The sequence below is a fragment of the Rhipicephalus sanguineus genome, chromosome 4, assembly GCF_013339695.2.
Source record: "Rhipicephalus sanguineus isolate Rsan-2018 chromosome 4, BIME_Rsan_1.4, whole genome shotgun sequence".
Taxonomy (NCBI): Eukaryota; Metazoa; Arthropoda; class Arachnida; order Ixodida; family Ixodidae; genus Rhipicephalus; species Rhipicephalus sanguineus.
The window spans coordinates 33,968,164-33,991,241 of record NC_051179.1 but is presented as its reverse complement, the minus strand read 5'-3'; the positions used below and the strand labels follow the sequence as shown (position 1 = coordinate 33,991,241).

Sequence of the window (23,078 nt, the reverse complement as noted above, 5' to 3'; positions counted from 1 at the left end):
TTTTTAAAGGCACTGCGTTACCCGCCCCCGCGTACAGATGCAGCATCTCAGCTTATAAAAACAAATCGTATTTGACTACACATCTGATGTGACTATATAAACATTTTCTATACTTAAAAAAATCGCCATTTTAACCAACAGCGTGCATATGACAAAATTTATGCAAAGAATAACAATGATGACGATAAAGGCGATGTTAGCAAAGGTGTAGATTATGAGTAACATATAAGCGAACCTCCAAACGAGACAATCATTCCGGTAATTACCATACTATCAACTGAAATGACGCGATACGAATAACTAGGATTATAGTGTCAGCCTTCGTTTGACCGTTATTCGTGTTGCGTATATTTAAAGGCTGTCTTTCACTCTCCGATGCTGGGGAAATGACGCCGCAAAGAACAGAAGCTTTATTCGGACTGAGAACGAAGTAGTTGTGTAAAATTGCTGTTTGTAACCAGACCCGCCAACGTGCGTCGTGATCGCCTTAAAATAGCCGGCAGAGGTTGCTAGACACAGCAATTTGGAAGCTAGTTCGAGGAAGCTCAGACCTTGTGTCACGACAGATACTCTGCCCAGTGGAAGAAACAATAAGTAACAATCTTGCTACAATAGAACGCATAACTACACGTGCTTTGTAGAGGATGCTTGAAGTCACGTAACTGAACGCAACACCAATCTCAAAGTTTCACGGGACAAGGTTCTCGCGTGCACATCACACCTCGAGCGCCATCTTGTATTCTTGCCAATGAATTCTCGCTAACCTTCAAATCACGGCTCGTGTGTCCCTTTCGGCTACTAAGATTGTTTCAAAACATACGACAGTTTCCCAAGAAAGCAAGGTTCAATAAATATATTTCCACCACAGTTCTCGCTTGGTTTTCTGGAGATGCTGACGGAAATCGAAGCATCCCAAAGGCAACGCTTAGATTTTTCTTTTGCTAACTTCGCCTTGTTTACCCAACTCCAGACTGCTTGCATGCACAGGTCAGTGAAGCTGCGCGCATGTTTTCAGAATTCCAGACGTATTTAGCAACGGCGGTACGAATGGCGCTCCGGGCAATAATGTTTACACACACATACCGGGTCTCCAGAGTTCTTCAACTGTGACGACACCCACAATAAGTGGTGACGGAGTGGGCACAAACAACATGTACATGAACATTGACAAACACACACACACACACACACACACACACACACACACACACACACACACACACACACACACACACACACACACACACACACACACACACACACACACACACACACACACACACACACACACACACTCTCAACGCATACGACGACGTCAAAAAAAGAGTCACACACTCGAAGGTGAAAGCCTTTTTTTTTTTTCTCAGTCGATTGTTTTGATCCTGCCCGATGGCTTTCTGCACCTAAAGTGGTTTTGCACTACCTCCAGGATCAGAGGCATTGGTATCTTTCTGCATCCCACGTGGGTTTGCAGTGCCTCCGGGAACGGCTCACGTTTCACCAAGCGACGCTGGCATGTTATGACGTCATCATGTGACGTCATGATATGATCCTTTTTTTTTTGCGTCATTCAAGTTGATGCCGACGCCGCCGACGGTCACTTTTCGCTTTTGATCAGGCACCTAAGGCTCTCGCCTTCAGAAAATTGCACGGAACAGAGAAGAAAAAAAAAAGCAATCTCGTATCGTGTATAAAGTTATCAAAACACCACCGTAATGAGATAACGAGGCAGGAAGACGCGTCTGTGCGTGTTTGTCGCATCGTCTTTCACGTTTTATCCGGCGAATAACGTGTCCGTCGGGTAGCCAAGCGAACTTCTCCCATTTCTACGAAACCAGCACCGTAACGTCATTCTCCGCCAGTCCTAAAGGCGCCGCCTTCAGTACGTTTTACTGATTAGTACGTTGGCCAACGAACTGCGTTGCGCCGCTAGCGTCGCGTCGCTGTGGCTCTTCTCGGACCGTAACGTTAGAACGACATGTAACACGCAGCGTGCGTTACAACGTGTATCCTTACTAGTACCGCTACCTCGGCATGACGCTGTGAGTGCTGCCCTGCAGTGCATTCCGAGTTCACTTGTACGTTAGGATACGAAACCGCAGAGATTGCTGCTGAGCAGGGGTCGTGGGTTCGACCCTGGTGTAATCTCAATACGCGCTGCTTTTAGTTGACAAGCGCTAATAGCTAGTACGACGAAGTAGTAACTGTGTAATATTTCTATTTGTGTGGGTAAAGATAGCACGGTAGTATAATAGCTGATTTAGTAATGATGCAGTGTCAGATGGACATATGAATCGTACTATGTATAATATACAATTTTCTTTAGCTCTTGGCATCCAGTTATGGCATATGGTAGTTTGATTATACGGAAGCAGGAGTTTGAAAAAGCGAAGCAAAGGGTGCCACCATGCATTTTATAAGATAGCTGGTCGAAAACTTATGCCTTCCATCACAACGTCTTTCATACCTGAAGGGTTCGTGTGTATCAGACGCTAAGCCGGGTCACACGATCGATCGATCGATCAATCAATCAATCAATCAATCAATCAATCAATCAATCAATCAATCAATCAATCAATCAATCAATCAATCAATCAATCAATCAATCAATCAATCTTAGCCGCGGGATGTTGGTGGTCTAGAAAACACTTTACAATATTGTATTATGCTGCGCAGGAATGAACTGTGTTATGATGGCCCCTCGTAGTTCTGCCCTCCGCTTAGCTAAAGGTATGCGAGATGACTAACCGCTCATAAGGCCTGATTGACCTGCCTAGCCCATTTCTCTCGCTCCCTGCATTCTGCGGATTTCCGCGGAGCTTTATTTGTCAGGAAAGAGATACGCTGTATAAACACGTTTCAATATAAACATTTCTGTTCTCTCCCTCCCTCATATATACGACGCAGATGCCGAGGTACAAGAGGACCGATTTCGAGGACGAGGAGACGAGCAGCGCGAGCAGCATGCCCGTGGACGCCACCGGCAGCTCCACAGTGCTGACCGACATCAAGTCGGGCCCCGGGGGCGGGGGCGGCGGCGGGAGCTCGGCCACGGCCGCGATGCTCAACCCGCTCGGCGTGCGTTACTCGGTGTCCGGCGGACACCGGCGCACCTTCTGGCAGCGGGCGTCGCCGCTCGAGCGCTTCCTGCTGGCGCTCGTCGGCCTGCTCACCTTCGTGGTGCTCGTGCTGTCCATCGTGGTCAGCGTCAACTCGGGCCGCGTACGAGAGAGGATTATTGAGCGAGTCGTCGAGCCCTCGCAGCCGAGTGAGTGCAATGGCTCTCTACAACGGGGGTCTCAAGCTCACCTTAGTTAGCGGGCTGTAGTCACGATCCCGCAATGGCCGGGACAGTGAAGGAGGGACATTGAAGGCGCTGGTCGTCGTCTTTTCTATGTGTACATTGTCTAAAATTTTTGCGCTGAGCAGTTTAATAATAGAATACCAACTAGCCCAATCCCACACTTTACTTAAGGAGGTTGGTGCGGCGGAGGGAAGGGGTGGGGTCGAGAGAGAAACATAGAGAGTTTGAAGAAATGCCAGCTAACGTTGCCATTTGAAAGAAGGCCATTCCCATATCTGGTATGTGGGTCATTTCTGAACGGGATTTGACGTCACACTTCGAGAAACATGTAGATACTGACTTCCAGTATGACTGAAGTCTGGACGCTTGTTCAATCGTTATATTGTAACGCATGGAGACTGGGGTGCCTCATGAAAAAAAAAATGCTTCTAGCGAGATCTCCGCGGGCCGCATGCGGCCCGTGTGTTTGAGATTTCTGATCTATAATATAGACCGGTACTTCTGAACTTTTGAAAGAATGCGCCGAAATGTACCCACTTTAATTTCTTTCGTTGTATCCTCCTCCTCCTCCTCATCATCATCATCATTAGGCTGACTACGCCCACTGCAGGGCAAAGGCCTGTCCTATGTTTTGCCAACTAATCCGGTGCTGTGCTCGCTGCAGACACGTTATCCCCACAAACTTCTTAATCTCATCAACCCACCTAACTTTCTTCCTCCCCCTCGCGCGCTTGTCTTCTCATGGAATACAGTCTGTTACTCTTAATAACCAGCGGTTATCTTGCCTATACGCGCTACATGTCCTGCCCATGCCCATTTCTTCTTCTTTATTTCGACTAAGATCTTTTCTATCAGTCCTTAAAGGCTTGCAATCGTAGCCGTAGATGTTCTGAAATATGAAGACCATGCTTCTAGTTGTTATCAAGAACAATTTATTTTAATTCCGGACAGACAATTCTCAAGATCTTTCCTACACAGAAATGACACTTTCTCAAAGAAAAAGATCAAGAAATAACATGCCATCGCTACGACATGCGTTCAATTTTTCTTCAAAAACCTTCTATCGTGAACACGCGACCTTTACAACGAATCGTGCCTTCGCAAAGCCGTGCACTACAGCGTCTAACCATATTCGGATGTTTTCAATTGAGTTGCCCCACTTAAGAATTTATTCTCTTCATCAGGCCTCAATAACAACCTGCCAGCGCTTCCTTCCGTGGCAGATCCTATAAATTTTCGCTGTACGTCTTCGCTCTAGACATTAGCTTTTTTAATCACGCGCGGTTAGTCTGTCGACGTGAGGGTATTCGTCACCCGAGATAAGCCGGAAAGTAACGCAAGCTGTTTTTAATCTTCTCGAGTGTCTCGTTGCCTTAACGACGTCCCGTTTCCCTTTCCCACACGCTTCCTGCCTCTCTCGCCCTCCTCCGTTGATACACTGTGACGCGCTCATTAAGTGTAATAAGACACGCCGAGCGCCCCCGTCTGTGCCTGTTTTCTTCATCACAAAGCTCCATCTATGGCCTTCCGAGTGTCACAACCACGCTCCTTAACTGTCCGCGGCAGGTTAATTAGAAACGCGACACTTGCCCCAAGGCTATCGTCAGGCCTGCGCAGTGCACGCTTCGAGGAGGCGGCGATGAGCTTCGCTGAAGGCTTCGGGCAATGCGGACGAGCGAGCTCTTATTGGTTTCGCACTCGCGCCGCGTTCCCTCGAAGTCTGGCTTTCAGTGTTACATGCTGTTTCTTTTTCACCGCCGAGTACGTAAGTACACGCACCCGACCGAGAGTGAAGAAGCGCTCCGTTATGGCGGCTACACTCGAGAAATGCAAGAAGATTACGGGACATAATCTCGTGCCCGTCTTTTATGTGACGTGGCTTATATTGAGTTTATCCCGTTTCGCGGTGTTTGCTTAAGCCGCGGTTAGTACTTTTTTGTTTTGTATGTATATTTTTTTCGTTCTGCTTTTCTTCTCCCAGTCCTCGTCCGCTGAGTCTCTCTCGCGTGGGATTTTCGATCTCTTTCAGCGGGAGATGAGGTCCGGCTAATCTGTTCATCCCATACAGCATTCCCTCGCGGGAAAGCTGCTTATTGTGAAACTGCGGGTCCCGTGGGCGTACGTGTTCCCGCAGACAACGCGTAAAGAAAGAAGGAAGAAATGCTCTTTCTCGCGCGAATTGAATTCGATGTTATTGGCGCGATTTCTAGTGCCTAGGGAATAAACATTTTCCTCGATCGTAGACCTAGTTAAAATATTGAGCAGGATTTTTTTATTATTAAATGCGAAGCATTTCTTAGCGAACTTCTGCGACTTTGAGCGTATCTATCTATCTATCTATCTATCTAGCCGCCTACGACTTTGGGCTCTCCTGGTCGCTTGGTTAATCGAATGTACACCAAAACTGGTATGGCGTAACATGACTGTATGACGAACATAAATGACAAGTCATAACATGAAAATCATGACACCCATGTCATGTACAGCATGATTTACATGCCACGCTCATGGTGCTCTGGCGGCCGTTTCGCTAGCTTGATATACACCAAACTTGGTATCTTGCGACGTGACTGTGTGACAAACATAAATGACACGAGTTAACATGAAAATCATGACACGAATGTCATGTACAGCATGACTTACGTGTCACGCTCATGGTGCGCTGGTGGCCGTTTCGCTAGCTTGATCAACCCCGAAATTGGTATTGCGTGAAGTGACTGTGTGACGAACATAAATAACACACGAGTTAACATGAAAATCATGACACGCATGTCATGTACAGCATGATTTACGTGCCTCGCTCATGGTGCGCTGGCGGCCGTTTCGCTAGCTTTATATACACCAAAATTGGTATCTTGCGACGTGACTGTGTAACGAACATAAATAACACGAATTAACATGAAAATCATGACATACATGTCATGTTCAGCATGAGTTACGTGCCACGCTCATGGGGCGCTGGCGGCCGTTTCGCTAGCTCGATCTACCCCGAAATTGGTATTGCGCGACGTGACTGTGTGACGAACATAAAAACACGAGTTAACATAAAAATTATGACACGCATGTCATGTACAGCATGACTTACGTGCCACGCTCATGGGGCGCTGACGGCCGTTTCGCTAGCTTGATCTATCCTGAAATTGGTATTGCGCGGCGTGACTGTGTGACGAACATAAAAACACGAGTTAATATGAAAATCATGACACGCATGTCATGTACAGCATGACTTACGTGCCACGCTCATGGTGCGCTGGCTGCCGTTTCGCTAGCTTGATCTACCCCGAAATTGGTATTGCGCGACGTGACTGTGTGACGAACATAAAAACACGAGTTAACATGAAAATCATGACACGCATGTCATGTACAGCATGACTTACGTGCCACGCTCATGGGGCGCTGGCGGCCGTTTCGCTAGCTTGATCTACCCCAAAATTGGTATTGCGCGACATGACTGTGTGACAAACATGAAAACACGAGTTAACATGAAAACCATCACACGCATGTCATGTACAGCATGACTTATGTGCCACGCTCATGGGGTGCTGGCGGCCGTTTCGCTAGCTTGATCTACCCCAAAATTGGTATTGCGCGACATGACTGTGTGACAAACATGAAAACACGAGTTAACATGAAAACCATCACACGCATGTCATGTACAGCATGACTTACGTGCCACGCTCATGGGGCGCTGGCGGCCGTTTCGCTAGCTTGATCTACCCCAAAATTGGTATTGCGCGACATGACTGTGTGACAAACATGAAAACACGAGTTAACATGAAAACCATCACACGCATGTCATGTACAGCATGACTTATGTGCCACGCTCATGGGGTGCTGGCGGCCGTTTCGCTAGCTTGATCTGTCCTGAAATTGGTATTGCGCGACGTACCTGTGTGACGAACATAAAAACACGAGTTAACATGAAAATCATGACACGCATGTCATGTACAGCATGACTTACGTACCACGCCCATGGTGCGCTGGCGGCCGTTTCGCTAGCTTTATCTACCCCGAAGTTAGTATTGCGCGACGTTACTGTGTGACGAACATAAATAATAGGAGTTAACATGAAAACATGACACGCATTTTCCTCAATGACATACAAGACGATGTATGCAGCTCTTTGCTGGCTGCTTCGCATTACATCGATTCCCACAATGCGTGGGATCTACCGGCTTTTATTTTATTATAAAGGGGGAGCAGTGGTGAAATTTTTGTGAGGTACGTTTTATGCGTGAGCAATAGAACGCAATAGAACACCTCATCACGCCTTTAATGTACACCGTGGTTGAAAAATATTACCCAGGCACACTAGGACGGGAAATAGATATAAAACTGATAGGTCATTTCGTATAGATATGTTATTCCAGTGAAAAGAATAGGTGCGCTCGGTATATTTCCTTAGCTATAGCCTGGTTGTCTGGTAATCACCTTTAAAGGGGTCATGAAGCACCCCTTGGGCTTGTTGAAAAAACACATCCTGCGGAAAGCTGACACGGCTATGAACTGCTCTGCCAAATACTACAGTCGTGCGCGCCGCGTAAAGGCCACAAGCGGAGCGCGAAGTTGCCGTTTCCCCAAGCGCCCTCTTTTCAAACAGAGGCCGGTTCTCACTCTCGTCGGTGGGCGGGGCGTCTGGCAGTTTACGTCGTAAGAGACATAGCATGCTTATTGGCCGATAGCCGACGTAAATCGAGAGCGGCGTTCGGATCAGATGCGCTTCTTGCCGCGGGGTGCCGCCACTTGCCGGCGCCGCACTCCTCAGTACACGGTAGCCGCACTCGCGCGAGCGAATCACAGCGGGAGAGCGATCGCGTTTCATGACGCGCGCTGACGTAACTTCTTTCCCCCATGCCATCCCTCCCTGTCTAGCTTCCAGTGCGCTCGTCGGCACGAGAAAAGAGAGAAAGCGCTCGGAGCGTGCGCCAAACCCCCGTAACTCCGCTGATTCTTGACGGATTCGAGAAATTTTTGCGGCAATCGATTCGGGAGGCAGTAAACTCCGATACTGAGGTCATTACATCATTACTTGGAAAAGTGGTTCATGACCCCTTTAATAAAGTCCGCTTCTTTCTTTCTTTCTTTCTTTCTTTCTTTCTTTCTTTCTTTCTTTCTTTCTTTCTTTCTTTCTTTCTTTCTTTCTTTCTTTCTTTCTTTCTTTCTTTCTTTCTTTCTTTCTTTATTCGTTTGCATTCGAGATTACCTAACTGCATATTCTCGATGTTCCATAATGTATTCCTAGGGGGATAGATCATCTTTCTGTGCAAGCACTTCAGAAAAAAGAAAAAAAAACGCATTCTGTGTTTCCGCATCACAATGCATGATCGCTCAAAGGGTGCCGCAATGCAGACACAGCAATAATGAGAAAAGAGCTCCCCGAGTCATAAAAGCTTTTCACTTTCTTAATTTCTTTCGTTTTTTTTTCCTCCATAGAAGAAAAAATGATGAAGCAGGTTATGCAGCTCTACGTGTGCTCTTAGTAAAGGTACGCAAAATATTTCACTCCTATATTGCGATTTCCACGAAGCGCATTCATTATTGTAATAGAGCAGAAAAGGTTCATTCATTCTCGAGATTCTTCTCAGAAGCGAAACACATGTGGGAAGGCGAACACTGCGTCTCTACGGAAGCTCTTTAACTTGAAATCCCTGTTGCAATGGCAGAAAAGGGAGTGCGAGCGCACGTTTGCTGATGCACATTCAGTAGACGTCATAGACGAGAGCACAGAAGCCTGTCTGTGACATTTTTACTTGAATAACAATAACGTTAAAAGCAATACGGCTTTCGTGCTGGAATGAAGACACGAGAGAGCGCTCAGAACGAGGATCGTACGGTAACCATAGTAACAAGAAACGCACACAGAAGGCGTGCTCTATGCACCCAGTGCAGTTAGAAAGATTGCGTTCTTATACATATATACCTGAATATAAGGGAGTAAAAGGAACACAGAAACGTGTGTCAATTATTGCGCAACACGGTCAGTTGGGGATTCCAAAGAAATATGTTTGTTGTCAACGTGACGGCAGACTGGGCATGGGCACCGTTACGTCATCCGTGTATCCTCGAGGCATGTTGGGTAACGGCAACGCGTGCATGCGAGTCTCGCATTGTGTAAGCCGCTATGCGCAGAGCGAATCCAAAAAAAAAAAGGCTGAAATTCGGGGGAAGATGGAAGCGGACTTGCAGCCTTAAAGAAAGCAAGTCCGCTTGTCGAAACGTCGGCTCCAGCGACGCCCATTGTTCACGAATTTTCATCTATGCGCAGAGTGTCAAGTATTTCCTATTGTGGCCATTCGTAGCAGGACATGGAACATTTTCTCGTAAGATGTATGTGCTACGTGTTTGAGCAGCAATGATGTGCTTTGAGAAAAACAATGAACTGCCTTGACGATTGTCCCTTCTAGACTCGGGGCGACGCATCATCTCAGCTGTCAGCTCAAAACGCTTTAACAGTCTTCTGTACTGAAAGCAGCATTGTATCTGTGTAATGACACTTAGTATGTCCTTGCCCGTATCTCCCGAAAGTGATACGATACATTTAATATTTAGTACGTCCAGGGGCGTTTATTTGTTTGGTATTGTTCGAGTATGGGTTGACTGACTTGCGTTTAATTCTATAAAACGCGCAACGCAGCGTTTTGCTACAGTTTTCTCTTTTATATTGACTGGTGAGGCATGTTACCTCTCTTTCTGTCTACCTCTAACTTTCATACTCCTCATTCGATTTCTCCATTGTATGGTAGTATACTAGTTCTTCTAGGCTGGTTAACATCCCTGCCTTTTGCTCCTTCCTTCTTTAGCAAAACGAGTGCTGCGCCCGGAACGCTATTAATACCACCTCATGCTCTCGCCTTTAGATCACCGAATAACCTTTTGCTTGCAGAGAAACGGGCCATACAATATTTGCCAATATATTCCACTTCCATCCAAAGTGCGTCACTCACTCACGTCACACTCGCAGAGTACTGCGTGACGCCGGCGTGCGTGACGGTCGCCAGCTCCATCCTGAACGCCATGGACCCGGAGACGGACCCGTGCGAGGACTTCTACCAGTACTCGTGCGGCGGCTGGATCAAGGCGAACCCGCTGCCCGACGGGAAGTCCATCTGGGGCACATTCGGAAAGCTATGGCAGGAGAACCAGCTCGTCATGAAGAACGTGCTCGGTGCGTTGCTTCTCCATAAAACCTGCGTGTGGTCAAAAAGGAAAGTAAAATTGCGGCGAATATCTTCAAGGCGAAACGTTGTAAAGCCCGAAGCGTGTGATGTAACGAGACAGAGGCATAGTAATACACATGCATTATTTTGATGCACTGTTATAAGACAGCGTAGTTCACATTAGGAAAGAGTGTCCAACAGGTGGCCAACTCTGACAAACATTAGCTGGTGCTGTTACTATGCGAGGTAATAAGCAGACTTCACATACACTATGCAGTATGTTAAAAATTATATAATGTTCTAGTTTGTATCTCGTCGTGATTACAGTTTTATAGAACTGTATGTCCTAGCGAATTTATTTTTCCAAATTTAGCTCAATTTTTTTTATTGCTGACCTAGAGACTTCTTCTGGTACCCCCCTTTACATCACCCATAAAATGATTCTCATTGAAAAAAGAAAAAAAAGAATAGAACCTGCAACTATTTGGGATTTTTCAGAGTTTCGTGCAACACAAAACTCTCGAAAGCGATATGCGCTAATTATAGGGACATATGTGATGTGTGCGCGTAACGGGTAATGTCTGTGCACTGTGTGAACTTTATTAAAACGAGCCGATACTAACTCGCACAACGCTAAACACTCGAAGCGTTAAATGCCGCAATAGATGCGTTTCTCCTTGTAATCACTCGTCTGTAGGGTAATACAAATTCTTTATCTTTTATAACTCACCAATGAATGAATGAATGACACACCAGGCTGCGCCGACCGATGACAGCGGTGTATTTACATTCATGTGCGCATTAAACCCAGGTAGTCAAAAGTAACCCGAAGTGTACAGTTTGCCTCACAATCGTATCGTGGTCATGGCACGTAAAACGCCAAAGTTTCGTTCGTACTGGTTATACTGCTATATTACGAACGCTATTCATTTAATTATATCAGGGGATGGGAGCAGTGTCGAGCCGCATAAGTGCGACTTCCATGGCCATTTCCTCAGCATGTGATAACTAAGTCGTATTACGTTTTTTTTCTACGTGTATACGCATTTTGACTTAGTAAAGAAAGACTTAAAATCGTATCTTTGAAGTTTAATGCCTACACCATCGCAGAAACGACGCATTCAGTCTAGTAAGAGAACAGTGCACAGTTTGCAGAGCAACGTTTTTGTTTTGTTTCATCACTCGTCGTCATTCGAGCACGCATGTTTTTCCAGAGGACGAGAAAACGGAGCTGAAAAGTGAAGCCGAGAAGAAAGCTCGCATCTACTACTACTCATGCCTGGACAAGAACGACACCGTTGAAAGCCTGGGTTCCAAGCCTATCGTCAACCTCCTGGACATTGTGAGTGGAGAGCCGAGCGTCTGTAGATGTACACCCTGAAGTGTCGCAGCCATAATGTTTACACTCCCAGCAATTTGTTTGTGGGATCTGTGCGCAGCACGCGTGCGAGTGTACCAGATTCCAGATCCCCATTTACACTGTAAACAGTGCGAAAAGCTTTGACAGGGGGCCATCGTGATTTGCAGACAACTTCAAGAAATTGTCCGCTTGAGAGCTAACGTCTTTTTCGTCGAACACTTGAAGTGAACGGCACACAATGCCGACTTTCTTATTACTTTCTTAGTTGAGTGTTTCTTTTAGCTGTAGATCACGCCTTTGAAGCATATGCACCCGTACGGTTGAAAAACAGCACGTTACATTCATGTAACATCGCTGTGAAATGGTTAGATGCGGAGTACATGAATATGGCGATTCCGAAGAACAGATGTTGAAAATATGAGTGAAGCATATAGTGCTCATGTTATAGCCAAGGTTATGGCAGCTACCAATAGTGTCCAGTTGCTCACAAATATACGAAGCCAGCAAATGCTGAAGCCAAGGAAAGCATTGATGGAACTCAGAAAAGATCAGAAAGGGATACGCAATGCTCTCTTAATAAAACCTGAATAGAGCAAACACGCTGACTATTTGTCGCCTGCCTGTATTTTTTTATTATTTATTTCTACGTACTGCAGCTTTGAAGGGCTATCGTAGGAGTGGAGAGCAGACAGTAAAAATGGCAAAAGAAAACAAGATGCAATGAATATCACTGGTTACCACTGTATAACAGGAATATAGCAAGTGATGAAGACCGAACATTACTGGGTAAACTATTCCACAGTTGTGCAGTGTGGAGGAAAAAAAGTGTGTATTTAAACGCGCCAGCGAATCCCAATAAATGTCATCATCACCATCATCACAACGAGACTTGTAATGAAGACACCTCGAAAGTACTATAGATTGAGTGGAGGTAAAACACTGAACTCGACTATACGTAGTATTGATTACAGCTATGTGTGTTGTACCAATGCGCTTTATCGTCGATGCTGCCATTCAGTGAACCAGAACACAAATATCCGGCCGATAACGTATGATAACCTTCGGAGCCGCCTGCTTCGCGCATGCCTATAACATTGCCCCTCTGTGCTCACGCGGCTCTTTGTACTGGCCGCCTCCCAGTGATTTCCGCGCCGCCGAGTCTCGCTGCAACACGAATATCCCGCGGGCAACACAATAAACCTGCTTAATACGTACTGCTGGGGCAGTTGGTTAGTCGTGATGGCATATGCCAAGCGCACAGAGGAAAAAGGACGACGCTCTTATAAGAATATAAAAGCAGAATAGCTCTTAACTTGGCGTTGTGGTTGTGCCAATATCCCCTCAATTCGTGAGAGGCACTCTATAGTAGACCGACCGCGTGGAGTCAAGTGTGTCGTTTCTTTGGCTAACGCAACGGTTCAGTGACCCGATAAGGGGAGAAGATGGTTGTCGAAATTGAGCTGTCTCCATGGTAACGAACGGAAGCCACTCGAGCGTCGATAAAAGTGGGACGCACTTCAAACAGAGCCGGAATCGCAATGCGCCACGGCTGGGGCCGTCTGGCGCCTTTTCCGCAGAGTAATTATGCAAACGCGCCCCGCGGCCGTAGCAGATACACAATGGCTAATTTGCAAGGAAGCGGCAGAGCGCGGCTTCATTCCTAATGATACGGCACATCTGTCGGTGAGACAATGATCGGGCCGCATAGTCACTTTGAATGTATGCGATTTGGAGCACGTCGCCGGCTCATAAATACTGCCAGGAGGAACGCACCACCGGTAGCATGTTTCGGCCGTTTAAAAAGTCATACGGTTCCTTATTTCTTTTTCTTCTGGGTCGATTGTATTGATCCCACCCTCCCGAGGACTTTATGCAACCAACGTAGTTTTGCTTTGCCTCCGGGATCGAAGCCGTTGGAAGTTTTCTGCACCTCACGTGGTTTTGCATTGACTCCGGGATCAACCCACCTTTGATAAAGCGACCATGTCGGGATGGCATCATCATGTGACGTCACGTTATGTGACATTATAGTGATATCATGATGATCACAAATTTTGGCGACTGGTGACGTTGTGATGGCGTGATCCCGTGATGATGATTTATTGCAGTACTCGTGTCAACGCCGACGCCGCCGACTGTTAGTTTTCGCGTTTGATGAGGCATATAAGGTTTTCGCCTTGATATATAATGCGAACGCGGAAAAGCAGGGGATACAGAATGAGTTATTCCGGTGCGACTAATAATAAAACCTCTAAGCATATCTCTCTGGCAAGCTGATCTGTCTAGCGACGTTAACATGACGCGATCCCCGACGGACGAAAAAAACAACTATTTTGCCATGTATTACTTAACGGGACCTGCGCAAATAGTTATAATTAAGCAGATATATTCTGTAAACAGTTTTGCCGATGTGCTCTGACCTTTTACATTTTTTACAGCAACTCGGGTGCGGTGGTGGTGACTGTGGGTCATCTGTCCTGCTCAAGGAAGTAAAATCCGCCTGACCATGCGCATTAACGTGCCGATTCAAGTAGATAGTCGGGAAATAGATCTATCTATCTATCTATCTATCTATCTATCTATCTATCTATCTATCTATCTATCTATCTATCTATCTATCTATCTATCTATCTATCTATCTATCTATCTATCTATCTATCTATCTATCTATCTATAAAGATTAAGCGTCGTATAGAAGAACGAGTTTGACGGGAGCGACTAACCAACAAAAACAGCAATAAAACATGAGAATCCCTGAATTTATAAGAAGCTTCCCTTCTTTACCCTTTCATATTGTATCTCTTCCATTGCACGGTGCTGCTGACTATTTTCAACTCGACCCAAGAGAGCCAAAATAAGAAACAGTAGCAGCCATCATTCTTAAAGAATAACAGCAAAAGAAGAGTCAGCGATGAATGCTCGTTGATACTTTCATTTTCGCCTTCTTTCAATATGATGTTTACTTTTTTCGTACGCCTGAAACGACTTCAGGCGGCCGATGTGAAATAAACGCGAGATTTCGCTTTTTCTCATTCATTCTCGGTGACTTTCAAGGCCGATGATTTGTTGAACAGTTTTACGGCGAGCCGACGGTAAATCTGCCAGCGGTCAAGCATGAAACTGTTACCTGACACGAAAAAGAGCTCGCTTCGAAGACGGGCGTCACAGCGGAGCCGCAAATATATCGAGAAGACAGGCAACAGACGTGATGCAGGAGTGGCCTTTTGCGTGATCTTTGCAGCACCCGCACGTCCTCTCTCTCTCTCTCTCTCTCTCTTTACGTGAAGTCTCAGGCACGTTCTGGCGGCATGCCAGTTCTTTCGGTTAAGCCCATGGAGGAAGGTTTTTCCTTCCTCCATGGGTTAAGCCTACCGCATGCGAATGGATGAGAAAAATTAAGGCAGAAAGAAAAGGAAAGCAAATAAAGGTTATCGATGAGGTGTGTGGCTGGTGCTGCTACCCAGCGACTGGTGGAAGAAGCACGAAGTTGAAAGTTTAATCAAACTCTAAGGCGCCACAGCGCAGTGGCGCCGCGTCGAGGAAACGAGGGCAAACAATCTGAACGTTCGCGCGCGCGAGTTCAAAACGCGGAAACGCGTACGCGCATAGTGGACGGCGGTGACTTGACGTTCTGCGCGCTTTCGACTTACAATTAACGCTGAATCGCTGAGCAAGTAATCTGGAAGGAACTTGGGCACTTTCATGCGGCCAATCGCATGACGAGCGCAAGCTTACTTCCGGCCTATTTTTTTTTTTTTTTGTACTTGGACGTATGTTGCAAATGCGAAGATCATACGAGCGTTAAGTGACGCAGATAGGGAATACGCGCACATTTATTAGACCATAAAACGATTTTGCAAGTGTGACCAAGAGCTTTATTCCTCAGGACATACTTCAGTGTAATGGTAGAGATTATATTATGAGCAACATGAACGCTCGTGTGCCATTATTCATTTCTTTTTAATACAAGAACACACCTATTCCAAATATCCCTTCTTTTAATCTCGCTTTTCGTTTGAATAGTGCCTACTTGATTATTGATACCCAATTCATACTTGTATTGAACAAGGGTTCATACTTGTGTCAGATAACTTTCAATTTCAAGTTTTTCAAATTTTCAAGAGTCCGTTTTTTTTTTATTTCGTTCCATCCTATATATAAATTGTACCGTATGTAAATTGCGAGAAAAAGAAAAGCTATAAAGAAAAACGTAAGGCTGTAGGGTTAACGAAGCATATTCCCCGTTTTACACTCAGCTATATATGAGAAAGAATAAAGAAGGAGTATAAAGATAAGCTTGAACGTGCCCTATCACAACACGCATCGTCCGCCGGCCGGCGGGGGTGTCTAGCTAATGGGTAAGATAACAAAAAAAAGGTCATGTCGAGACGCTGCACTGTATTAGGAAGCGATGTGCGCGGCACCCGTGAAACTTCCTTCGTTGTATGATCCATATCCGTCATTGTGTTTGCGCCTACGTGACCATTGGGATTCCCTGCAGGTGGGCGGCTGGAACGTGACGGGCAACTACTCGATGGACACGTGGCAGCTGCAGCCGGCTTTGCAGCTCATTCATAACGTCTACTCTCGCTCGGGCCTCTTCTCGTGGGCCGTGGGCGAGGACGACCGAAACTCGTCCAGGCACGTCATCCAGGTCGACCAGGGGGGCCTCATACTGCCCTCCAGAGACTACTACCTCAACAAGTCCAAAGATGACAAGGTAGTGCGCCTTATCACTGTTATTAGAGCTACTGTATATGCGACCTATACTACGCATATACAGCAACTGTTATAACTGTGAAACGATAGTGCGTTTTCAACACACTGACTCTTCGACATGCCTTTACAACGATGGAGATGGATGCTTGAAGCGACATTGGTTCCATCGACATATCTCTGTTCAACGATTTCTCACTTCGTAACGACAGCGCGATTTCAACGCACTTGTTAGAACAGGTTTGTTGAAGACAATTTCGGCAGAACCGATCTGCGTTGTTTGTATAAGTTGTTCAAGGGTCCGTTCGCTCGAGACGCGCACTTTATGGAAGCTACGTTACATCGCTGATCACTTCTATTTGCCGATCACTTCCATGTGCCAATAAGTATTGTTGATTTAGTAGCGACGTCACTTATTGGTTGCCAGAGAAAACAATCTCACTGCTTTATGGAGTGCAACACACTTCTGAACCTCAACAGTGGCGTTCATATCTGTCTTGTTCAGTTAAGAGACGAAGATGGCATTGAGTTGAGCAGCCCATGTAATTTCCCCATGTATGTCTGTTTAAACGTTACATGCTCCTTGTACACGCCCGTTTCTTGTCAATCTCACCCAGGTTTTGAATGCCTACCTCACGTACATGACATCCGTGGGCGTGCTGCTCGGGGGCAAAGAATCCGACGTGAAGGCACAGATGCAGGATGTCATCGACTTCGAAAAGCGACTGGCTAATGTAAGCAATGCTCGTCTATACGTATTCTTTCGGCTCAACACTTGCAAACAAACAAACAAACAAACAAACAAACAAACAAACAAACAAACAAACAAACAAACAAACAAAATGTGTGTGTGTTACTAAAGGTGGTGAAGGCGTACAACCAGGAATAATTGATCGACTTTCCTGATGATTGATCTTGACGTCCTAAAGGAGCACAAATATGTCCATGCCATTTTTCAGTATATTCATTTGACAGTCAAATTTTAGGGAGTATTGCGCTTGCACAGCCAGTTTTACAGGTGGCTTTGGCTTGTTCGCTATGATGAAGGTTTACAGGTTTCTCCACAACGGCGCAAGAAATAAAACAAATAAAAAGAAATTCAATGCAGATTTTTGTGTTAACCAATAATATGTAGCCCTACCTGTAATCGGCCTAGTAGTGAGATTATGGTTGCTGATTACCTTTCGTCGACGAAGTATTAGAGCCCCTTTCAATATATTCCGAGGCTCGCGTACCACGCCGCCAGTATAATATCAAAGTTTTGAGCCTGTCTACATTCTTAAACGACCTAAATGTGACGCTGACCTTAGATACATACGTTCGACGCCAGACATGTAATCGTGCCGCAGAAGAATGCGCACCGCGTGTTCTTGAAACAATCTGTAAGCTAAGTGGTGCGTCACTGTCGTACAGCCAATGCTGTCGAGAACTCTCCGCACTGCCTCGCTCAAAGGGGGCGCACATTGTATTGATGCCCGTAGACGAAGAACTACTTATGATACAGCTATTGGCATGAATAGGGGCCGGTCAAATTGTAAGCTTGTATAATTAGTGCATTTACTGGACGCGTTTTGCTGATATCTGATCCCAATTGCAGATAACAGTACCGGCAGAAGAGCGTCGCGACGATGAGCGCCTCTACCACAAGATGACGGTGGCCGACCTGCAGGCGCGGGCACCGCTGCTCAACTGGACGGAGTACTTCACCACGGCTTTCTCGCAGATCAACCGCACCATACCACCTACGCAGGACGTGGTGGTCTATGCGCCGGAATACATGGGCAACATGACTCAGCTCGTCCAAGAGTACATGAACACCACAAGGGGCAAAATGTAAGCGCCTAGTCGCTGTCTTACTTTGCTTTGCTTTCCTTGCTTAAAGGGGCCGTGCAACACTTTTCCAAGTAATCATCGAATGACTTTATTTAGGGAGTTTATTGTCTCACGAATCAACTGCTTCAAAATTTTTTAGAGTCCGCCAAGTGCGTGTGGGGTTGCAGGAATTTCTCGCACGCTTTAAGCGCTTTCTCTCTCCTTTAGTAACAACGAGCGCGCTGAAAGCTAGACAAGGGAAGATGACAAGGGGCAAGAAGCTATACGTCCGTTCGTCAGCGCGCGTCATGACCTTGAGCACTTTTTTTTTTCCTTTAAAGCGCGGCTTACTTTCAGTGCGATCGCGTGCGCGCTGGTGTAATTCTATACCGTGTGTAATTCTAGCACTATAGAGTGCAGCGCGGACACGTCGCGCCCTTCCGTGGCGGTCGAAGTAACTATGCAGCTCACGATGCTCAAATCATCTAACGGCTGTGGACTTTGTGTTTATGACACGGTCATTTTGGATTATGGCATCATTTGTCTAGAGAAGAGCGAATGATCTCTAGCTGAATTTGAAAATTATTTATAAATTCTAGGCTGCGTGCAGCGCTCTAATGTTTGGCTCGCATGTTCTCAGAAGCCTCGACTACCGATCGGCAGTGTTTTCTGACCATGCTCAAAGGGTGTTGCAGGGCCTCTTAATGACAGATTGTTATGTAGAGTGGCTGATCGGTGTTACACTGTTGGTGACACACTGTCGTAAGTTTACAGCGCGAATGTTAAATGTGCACGTAGACATGACAGAGATGATCACGTCATCGGTGTTCGCGATGCCCTGGTTTCTTATGTTTTTTCCTGATATAATAACTCTTTTCGCACACTGTAGCATCATATCGTATGCTGCTGCACCTTTTTTTCGTGCACTGTGTCACTGTGTAAAAGGCGCGTTAATGTCAACCTACGCCGTCATCCTACAATTTAGGATGTCCCCAACTTTGTAAAAAAGTATCCTCCATTCAACGTAAAAAATAAAAATAAAAAAAATGAAATGGTTACGTCTCTCGGCACATCCCGTGGCGTCTTTCACACATCCAGATGTAGAAAAAAAAATTATTCAGAGTACGAAGTCGTGTGTAAGTTCATACAATTATGAAGAAATACAATGCTGCAATTACGGGAGACGAGCGATTAATCCGACGTCAAATTCTGTGGAAAGCGGACCGACAAAGCTTCTTGCTCCTAAGTGCTGTTTGCTATTGGCCGGCCGCCTTCCCTATTATCGTTGAACAACGTCATTGACACAGTCCTACACTTATAGGCATTTCTGTTGAGCAAGGAACTTTTGTGAATACGGGTCCTCATTTTTCACAGTTCTGAGCACGCCAACTTCCTGCATGTCCCATTTTCGGAAGGCCTGCGCATCACCCATTCTCTTAAACATACGGCGTAACATTGCGATTTCCAGAACATAGAGTTTTCTATGAATATATACTAGAGGGAACTCTGGCGCTAGTGTCTATGGGATTTGCAACGCATGGCCCTTCACCCAGCATGGGAATGATGGGTAGTGCACGGATTTGTCTAAACTTCGTTCTTTTGGCTCCGTTTGGCTCCGCGGCGCCTGCATCCGCTTTGTCGCAATATGAAATTCAGGAAAAGGCAGCAGTTCCACTTCACCAGTTTAAACTTTTTAGGCTCACCGATTCAAATCTGGTCACGAAGTTCACAACGGTCCATTCTTATATCCGAAGCGAACGCCAAAACACAGCAATAAACAAAGCCACAAGTGCGTTCGAAGCCGTAAGCACGAAGATTAGGCAAATCAGTGTACTACCCATCATTCACATGGTGGCTCAACGATCGCAGCGCCACAGTTCCCTCTAGGTAATTGTAGGAAACTCTATGGTCCGGAAGTCTAGTTGAAGCTTGATTCCGAGTGTACTCACTGGATCGCGCAGCACGCTATGCAACTACCTGGGTTGGAGCCTGGTGCACTCGATGGTGTCGTACCTATCCGAGCCCTTCCGCGAGGCGTCCAAGGTCCTGCGGAAAGCTTTGATGGGCTCGGACGGATCGGACACCACGTGGCGCTACTGCGTCACCGACACCAACAACGTCATCGGATTCGCCCTGGGCGCCATGTTTGTCAGGGAAGTGTTCGACGGCGACAGCAAGCCCCTCGTAAGTCGGCCGCGTGCGATTTGTGTCTTTACTTTTTCCTTAATCGTGGTGTTCACAATTCACACGCAGCTGTCGCATCGTGGTCCCACCGCTTCTCCCATGGCATAGCATTGCATTTTCTCTCTCACGTGCTTTTTTCGGCGCCTGAACGCTTCTGGCTCTCGGTAAAATGTTCTAAAGCCTGCAGTTGTTCTTGCACTAGGTGGCTTCTCCGACTAATGGCCCTGAGTTGGTTTTGCATTTTGCTGATTTTATGTGAAGCTCATTTCATGCGTACTCACGGCCATCCTCTAGCTATAAGAGTGCGCGAGTATCGAAGAAGGGCTCGGTGGAACGCAGTGGACAAACGGGCTGCTCGGTCATTAAATATGCAGTAACCACTGATGCCAACAGGCAGTTCTAACAACTACAATATGCAGTGATATTGAGTATCTATAAACATTGATTACGTAGAAGAGAGGGCGGAAAGAGCTCTGCCTACTCACATATTCTTCCATTTACTTGTACCCTTTGTACTAGCATTCACGACGTTCTCGAGTAAAAGCTTTTATATGTCGTAGGCAGAAGCTGCTCAAAGGGACAAACTGTACACTCTAAGAAAAAGAAAGAGTCATTTCACTCTTTTTTGCCGCGTATATAGCTCTCTCATATATCAGTCTCTTCAAAGAGACACGCTAACTGTCTTCTGGAAAAGCGTGCGTCCCACGACTCTCCGAAAGAGAGTTAGCGTGTCTCCTTAAAGAGAGTAATATATGTGAGAGTCATGTATTTGAAGTCATGTATTTGACAAAAGAGAGTGAAAGGACTCCTTTTTTTTAAGAGTGTAACGGACAACTGCATTGTCGCGAGATTACGAATGTACACATCTTCAATGTCGCAGAGGTTGGTGACCAAACCAACAATCCTCACGTAGACTATCTTATAGTTGATCAGATGTGCCTTTATATTTCGTGTAGTAACTGCTAGCGCAATGTAATGTTGACTTTAAGCATCATTCGAGATGCGCCTCAATAAATGGTTCCTATGGCAGTGAACTAATCTATTTTAGCGATATGATGAGTCACGGAACCTTCCACTATTCCCAGAATTGTCCGTACGGCTTCACAACTTCAGAACTTGAAGTTGGCCTAGCAATTATAAGAGGCATGTCTCTTGTTGCAACAGCAATATCGTTCGATGAAAGCAAATTAAAAATATGAGGAACTACATCGAAAATGCACAGTCATCCGTCTTATCATCGTGCGTTAAAAGTTGCTCCACTGGTGGCGCGGCCCCTCTGATTAAACAGGAAATGCGTTGCAGCGTCGTTTCCGAGCGACTACAACGCTATAGTTTCGTTTTCAGACACTTTGTTTATTGGAAAATGCGGATGTCGAAGGGCTTCCTAGCACAGAGGCGCAATAATTATTTAAGTTTGAAGGATATGGTGGCACTCCATTTCGTGCTTTCAAGGCGACACCCTAGTAAAAGAACGTTTATTAATGCCGCTGTAAATTTCTACGCCTGACGGATGTTGCTCAGCCGATAAGGCTACTTCTAGGTAATCTCACTCATCATTGTTTTCTTTTTCTTTCATGTCTAACGCAGGGTTCTCTTCAAACATTTGTATTAAGTTTTTCAACATTAACGATTGACTTGTACCGCAACAATATTCCTTCTGTAATCAAACGCAGTTTAGTCGTATGCCTGTCGTTCAATTAGCGACGTGTGTTAGGGAAAAGGCCACCTTGACTCGTAAGTGCTTGCCTCCGCTCCAGAGAAACCACTGTTTGACCCGTTTGGTAGAAGTAGTGCTGTAGAAAGTGAGAGAAACGCAGAAACAGAGAAAAGGAAATACTTTCTTACGAAAACCTGTGCACCGAATTTGTTGCTTCTGAAAGCCTGCTGAGGTGACCAGAATGGTAAATAACCTTCTTTCTTTCTATCCAACCCTTCCGTTTCCTCTCGTTTGCTCGCCCCTTCCGAGCTGCATACTCGATACGGACCCTCCCTCCGCACTTCCCGCCTAAATATTTGCACCGCATCTTGCAGCCAGAGTGCACATCGATGGCCGTGCTCCTTAGTGCGCGACCATGTCTCTCTGCACGTGCAACTTCCGCTTGCATGTCTGCCCGAGGCATGCGAAATTTGCCTGCCCCGAGCATGCGATAGGGTGCTCGTGCGAGCTATTTACTTCCTGGTTCGTAAGACGTCAGTCATGCAGGCGTGGAGGGCTGCGAACAAGGACGTTCGCTTCGTGACGTAGTAGCACGAAGGTCAAGTTGCTGGGCTAGCACACCGCTTTTCAGAGGCGTCATGCGCACACCTGAGACCCTTGCCTCGAACGTCAATGCACTTAGCGGAGTGCCTTCGAAACGACGGTAAAGGCGGACGCCAAAACATCCGTTCTGTGTAGCTAGCTGACTGTTTAAAGAGCTCGTTTTGCCTGCTGTTATCTTACTTGAAGAGCAGTCGTACAAGTGACGCCCGGAGGATTGGCGATGTAGAGTCAAGGCAACAGCCTTCACTTCGTGTTATGAAAGTCACAAGGACTTCGTGTTATAAA

General features: G+C 46.1%; 1 protein-coding gene across 7 annotated transcripts in view; it reads left to right on the top strand.

The window, feature by feature from the left end:
• Window positions 1–23,078, top strand: part of LOC119389742 (endothelin-converting enzyme homolog) — a 152,263-nt gene that overhangs the window by 90,449 nt on the left and 38,736 nt on the right. For all 7 annotated transcript variants that reach the window (XM_037657118.2, XM_037657121.2, XM_037657115.2 and 4 more), the window contains 7 exons: window positions 2,908–3,268; window positions 10,266–10,469; window positions 11,676–11,803; window positions 16,323–16,541; window positions 17,155–17,271; window positions 18,135–18,370; window positions 20,311–20,533. In XM_037657118.2, coding sequence (XP_037513046.1) covers window positions 2,908–3,268; window positions 10,266–10,469; window positions 11,676–11,803; window positions 16,323–16,541; window positions 17,155–17,271; window positions 18,135–18,370; window positions 20,311–20,533 — 1,488 coding nt within the window. The remainder of the gene's footprint in view (window positions 1–2,907; window positions 3,269–10,265; window positions 10,470–11,675; window positions 11,804–16,322; window positions 16,542–17,154; window positions 17,272–18,134; window positions 18,371–20,310; window positions 20,534–23,078) is intronic.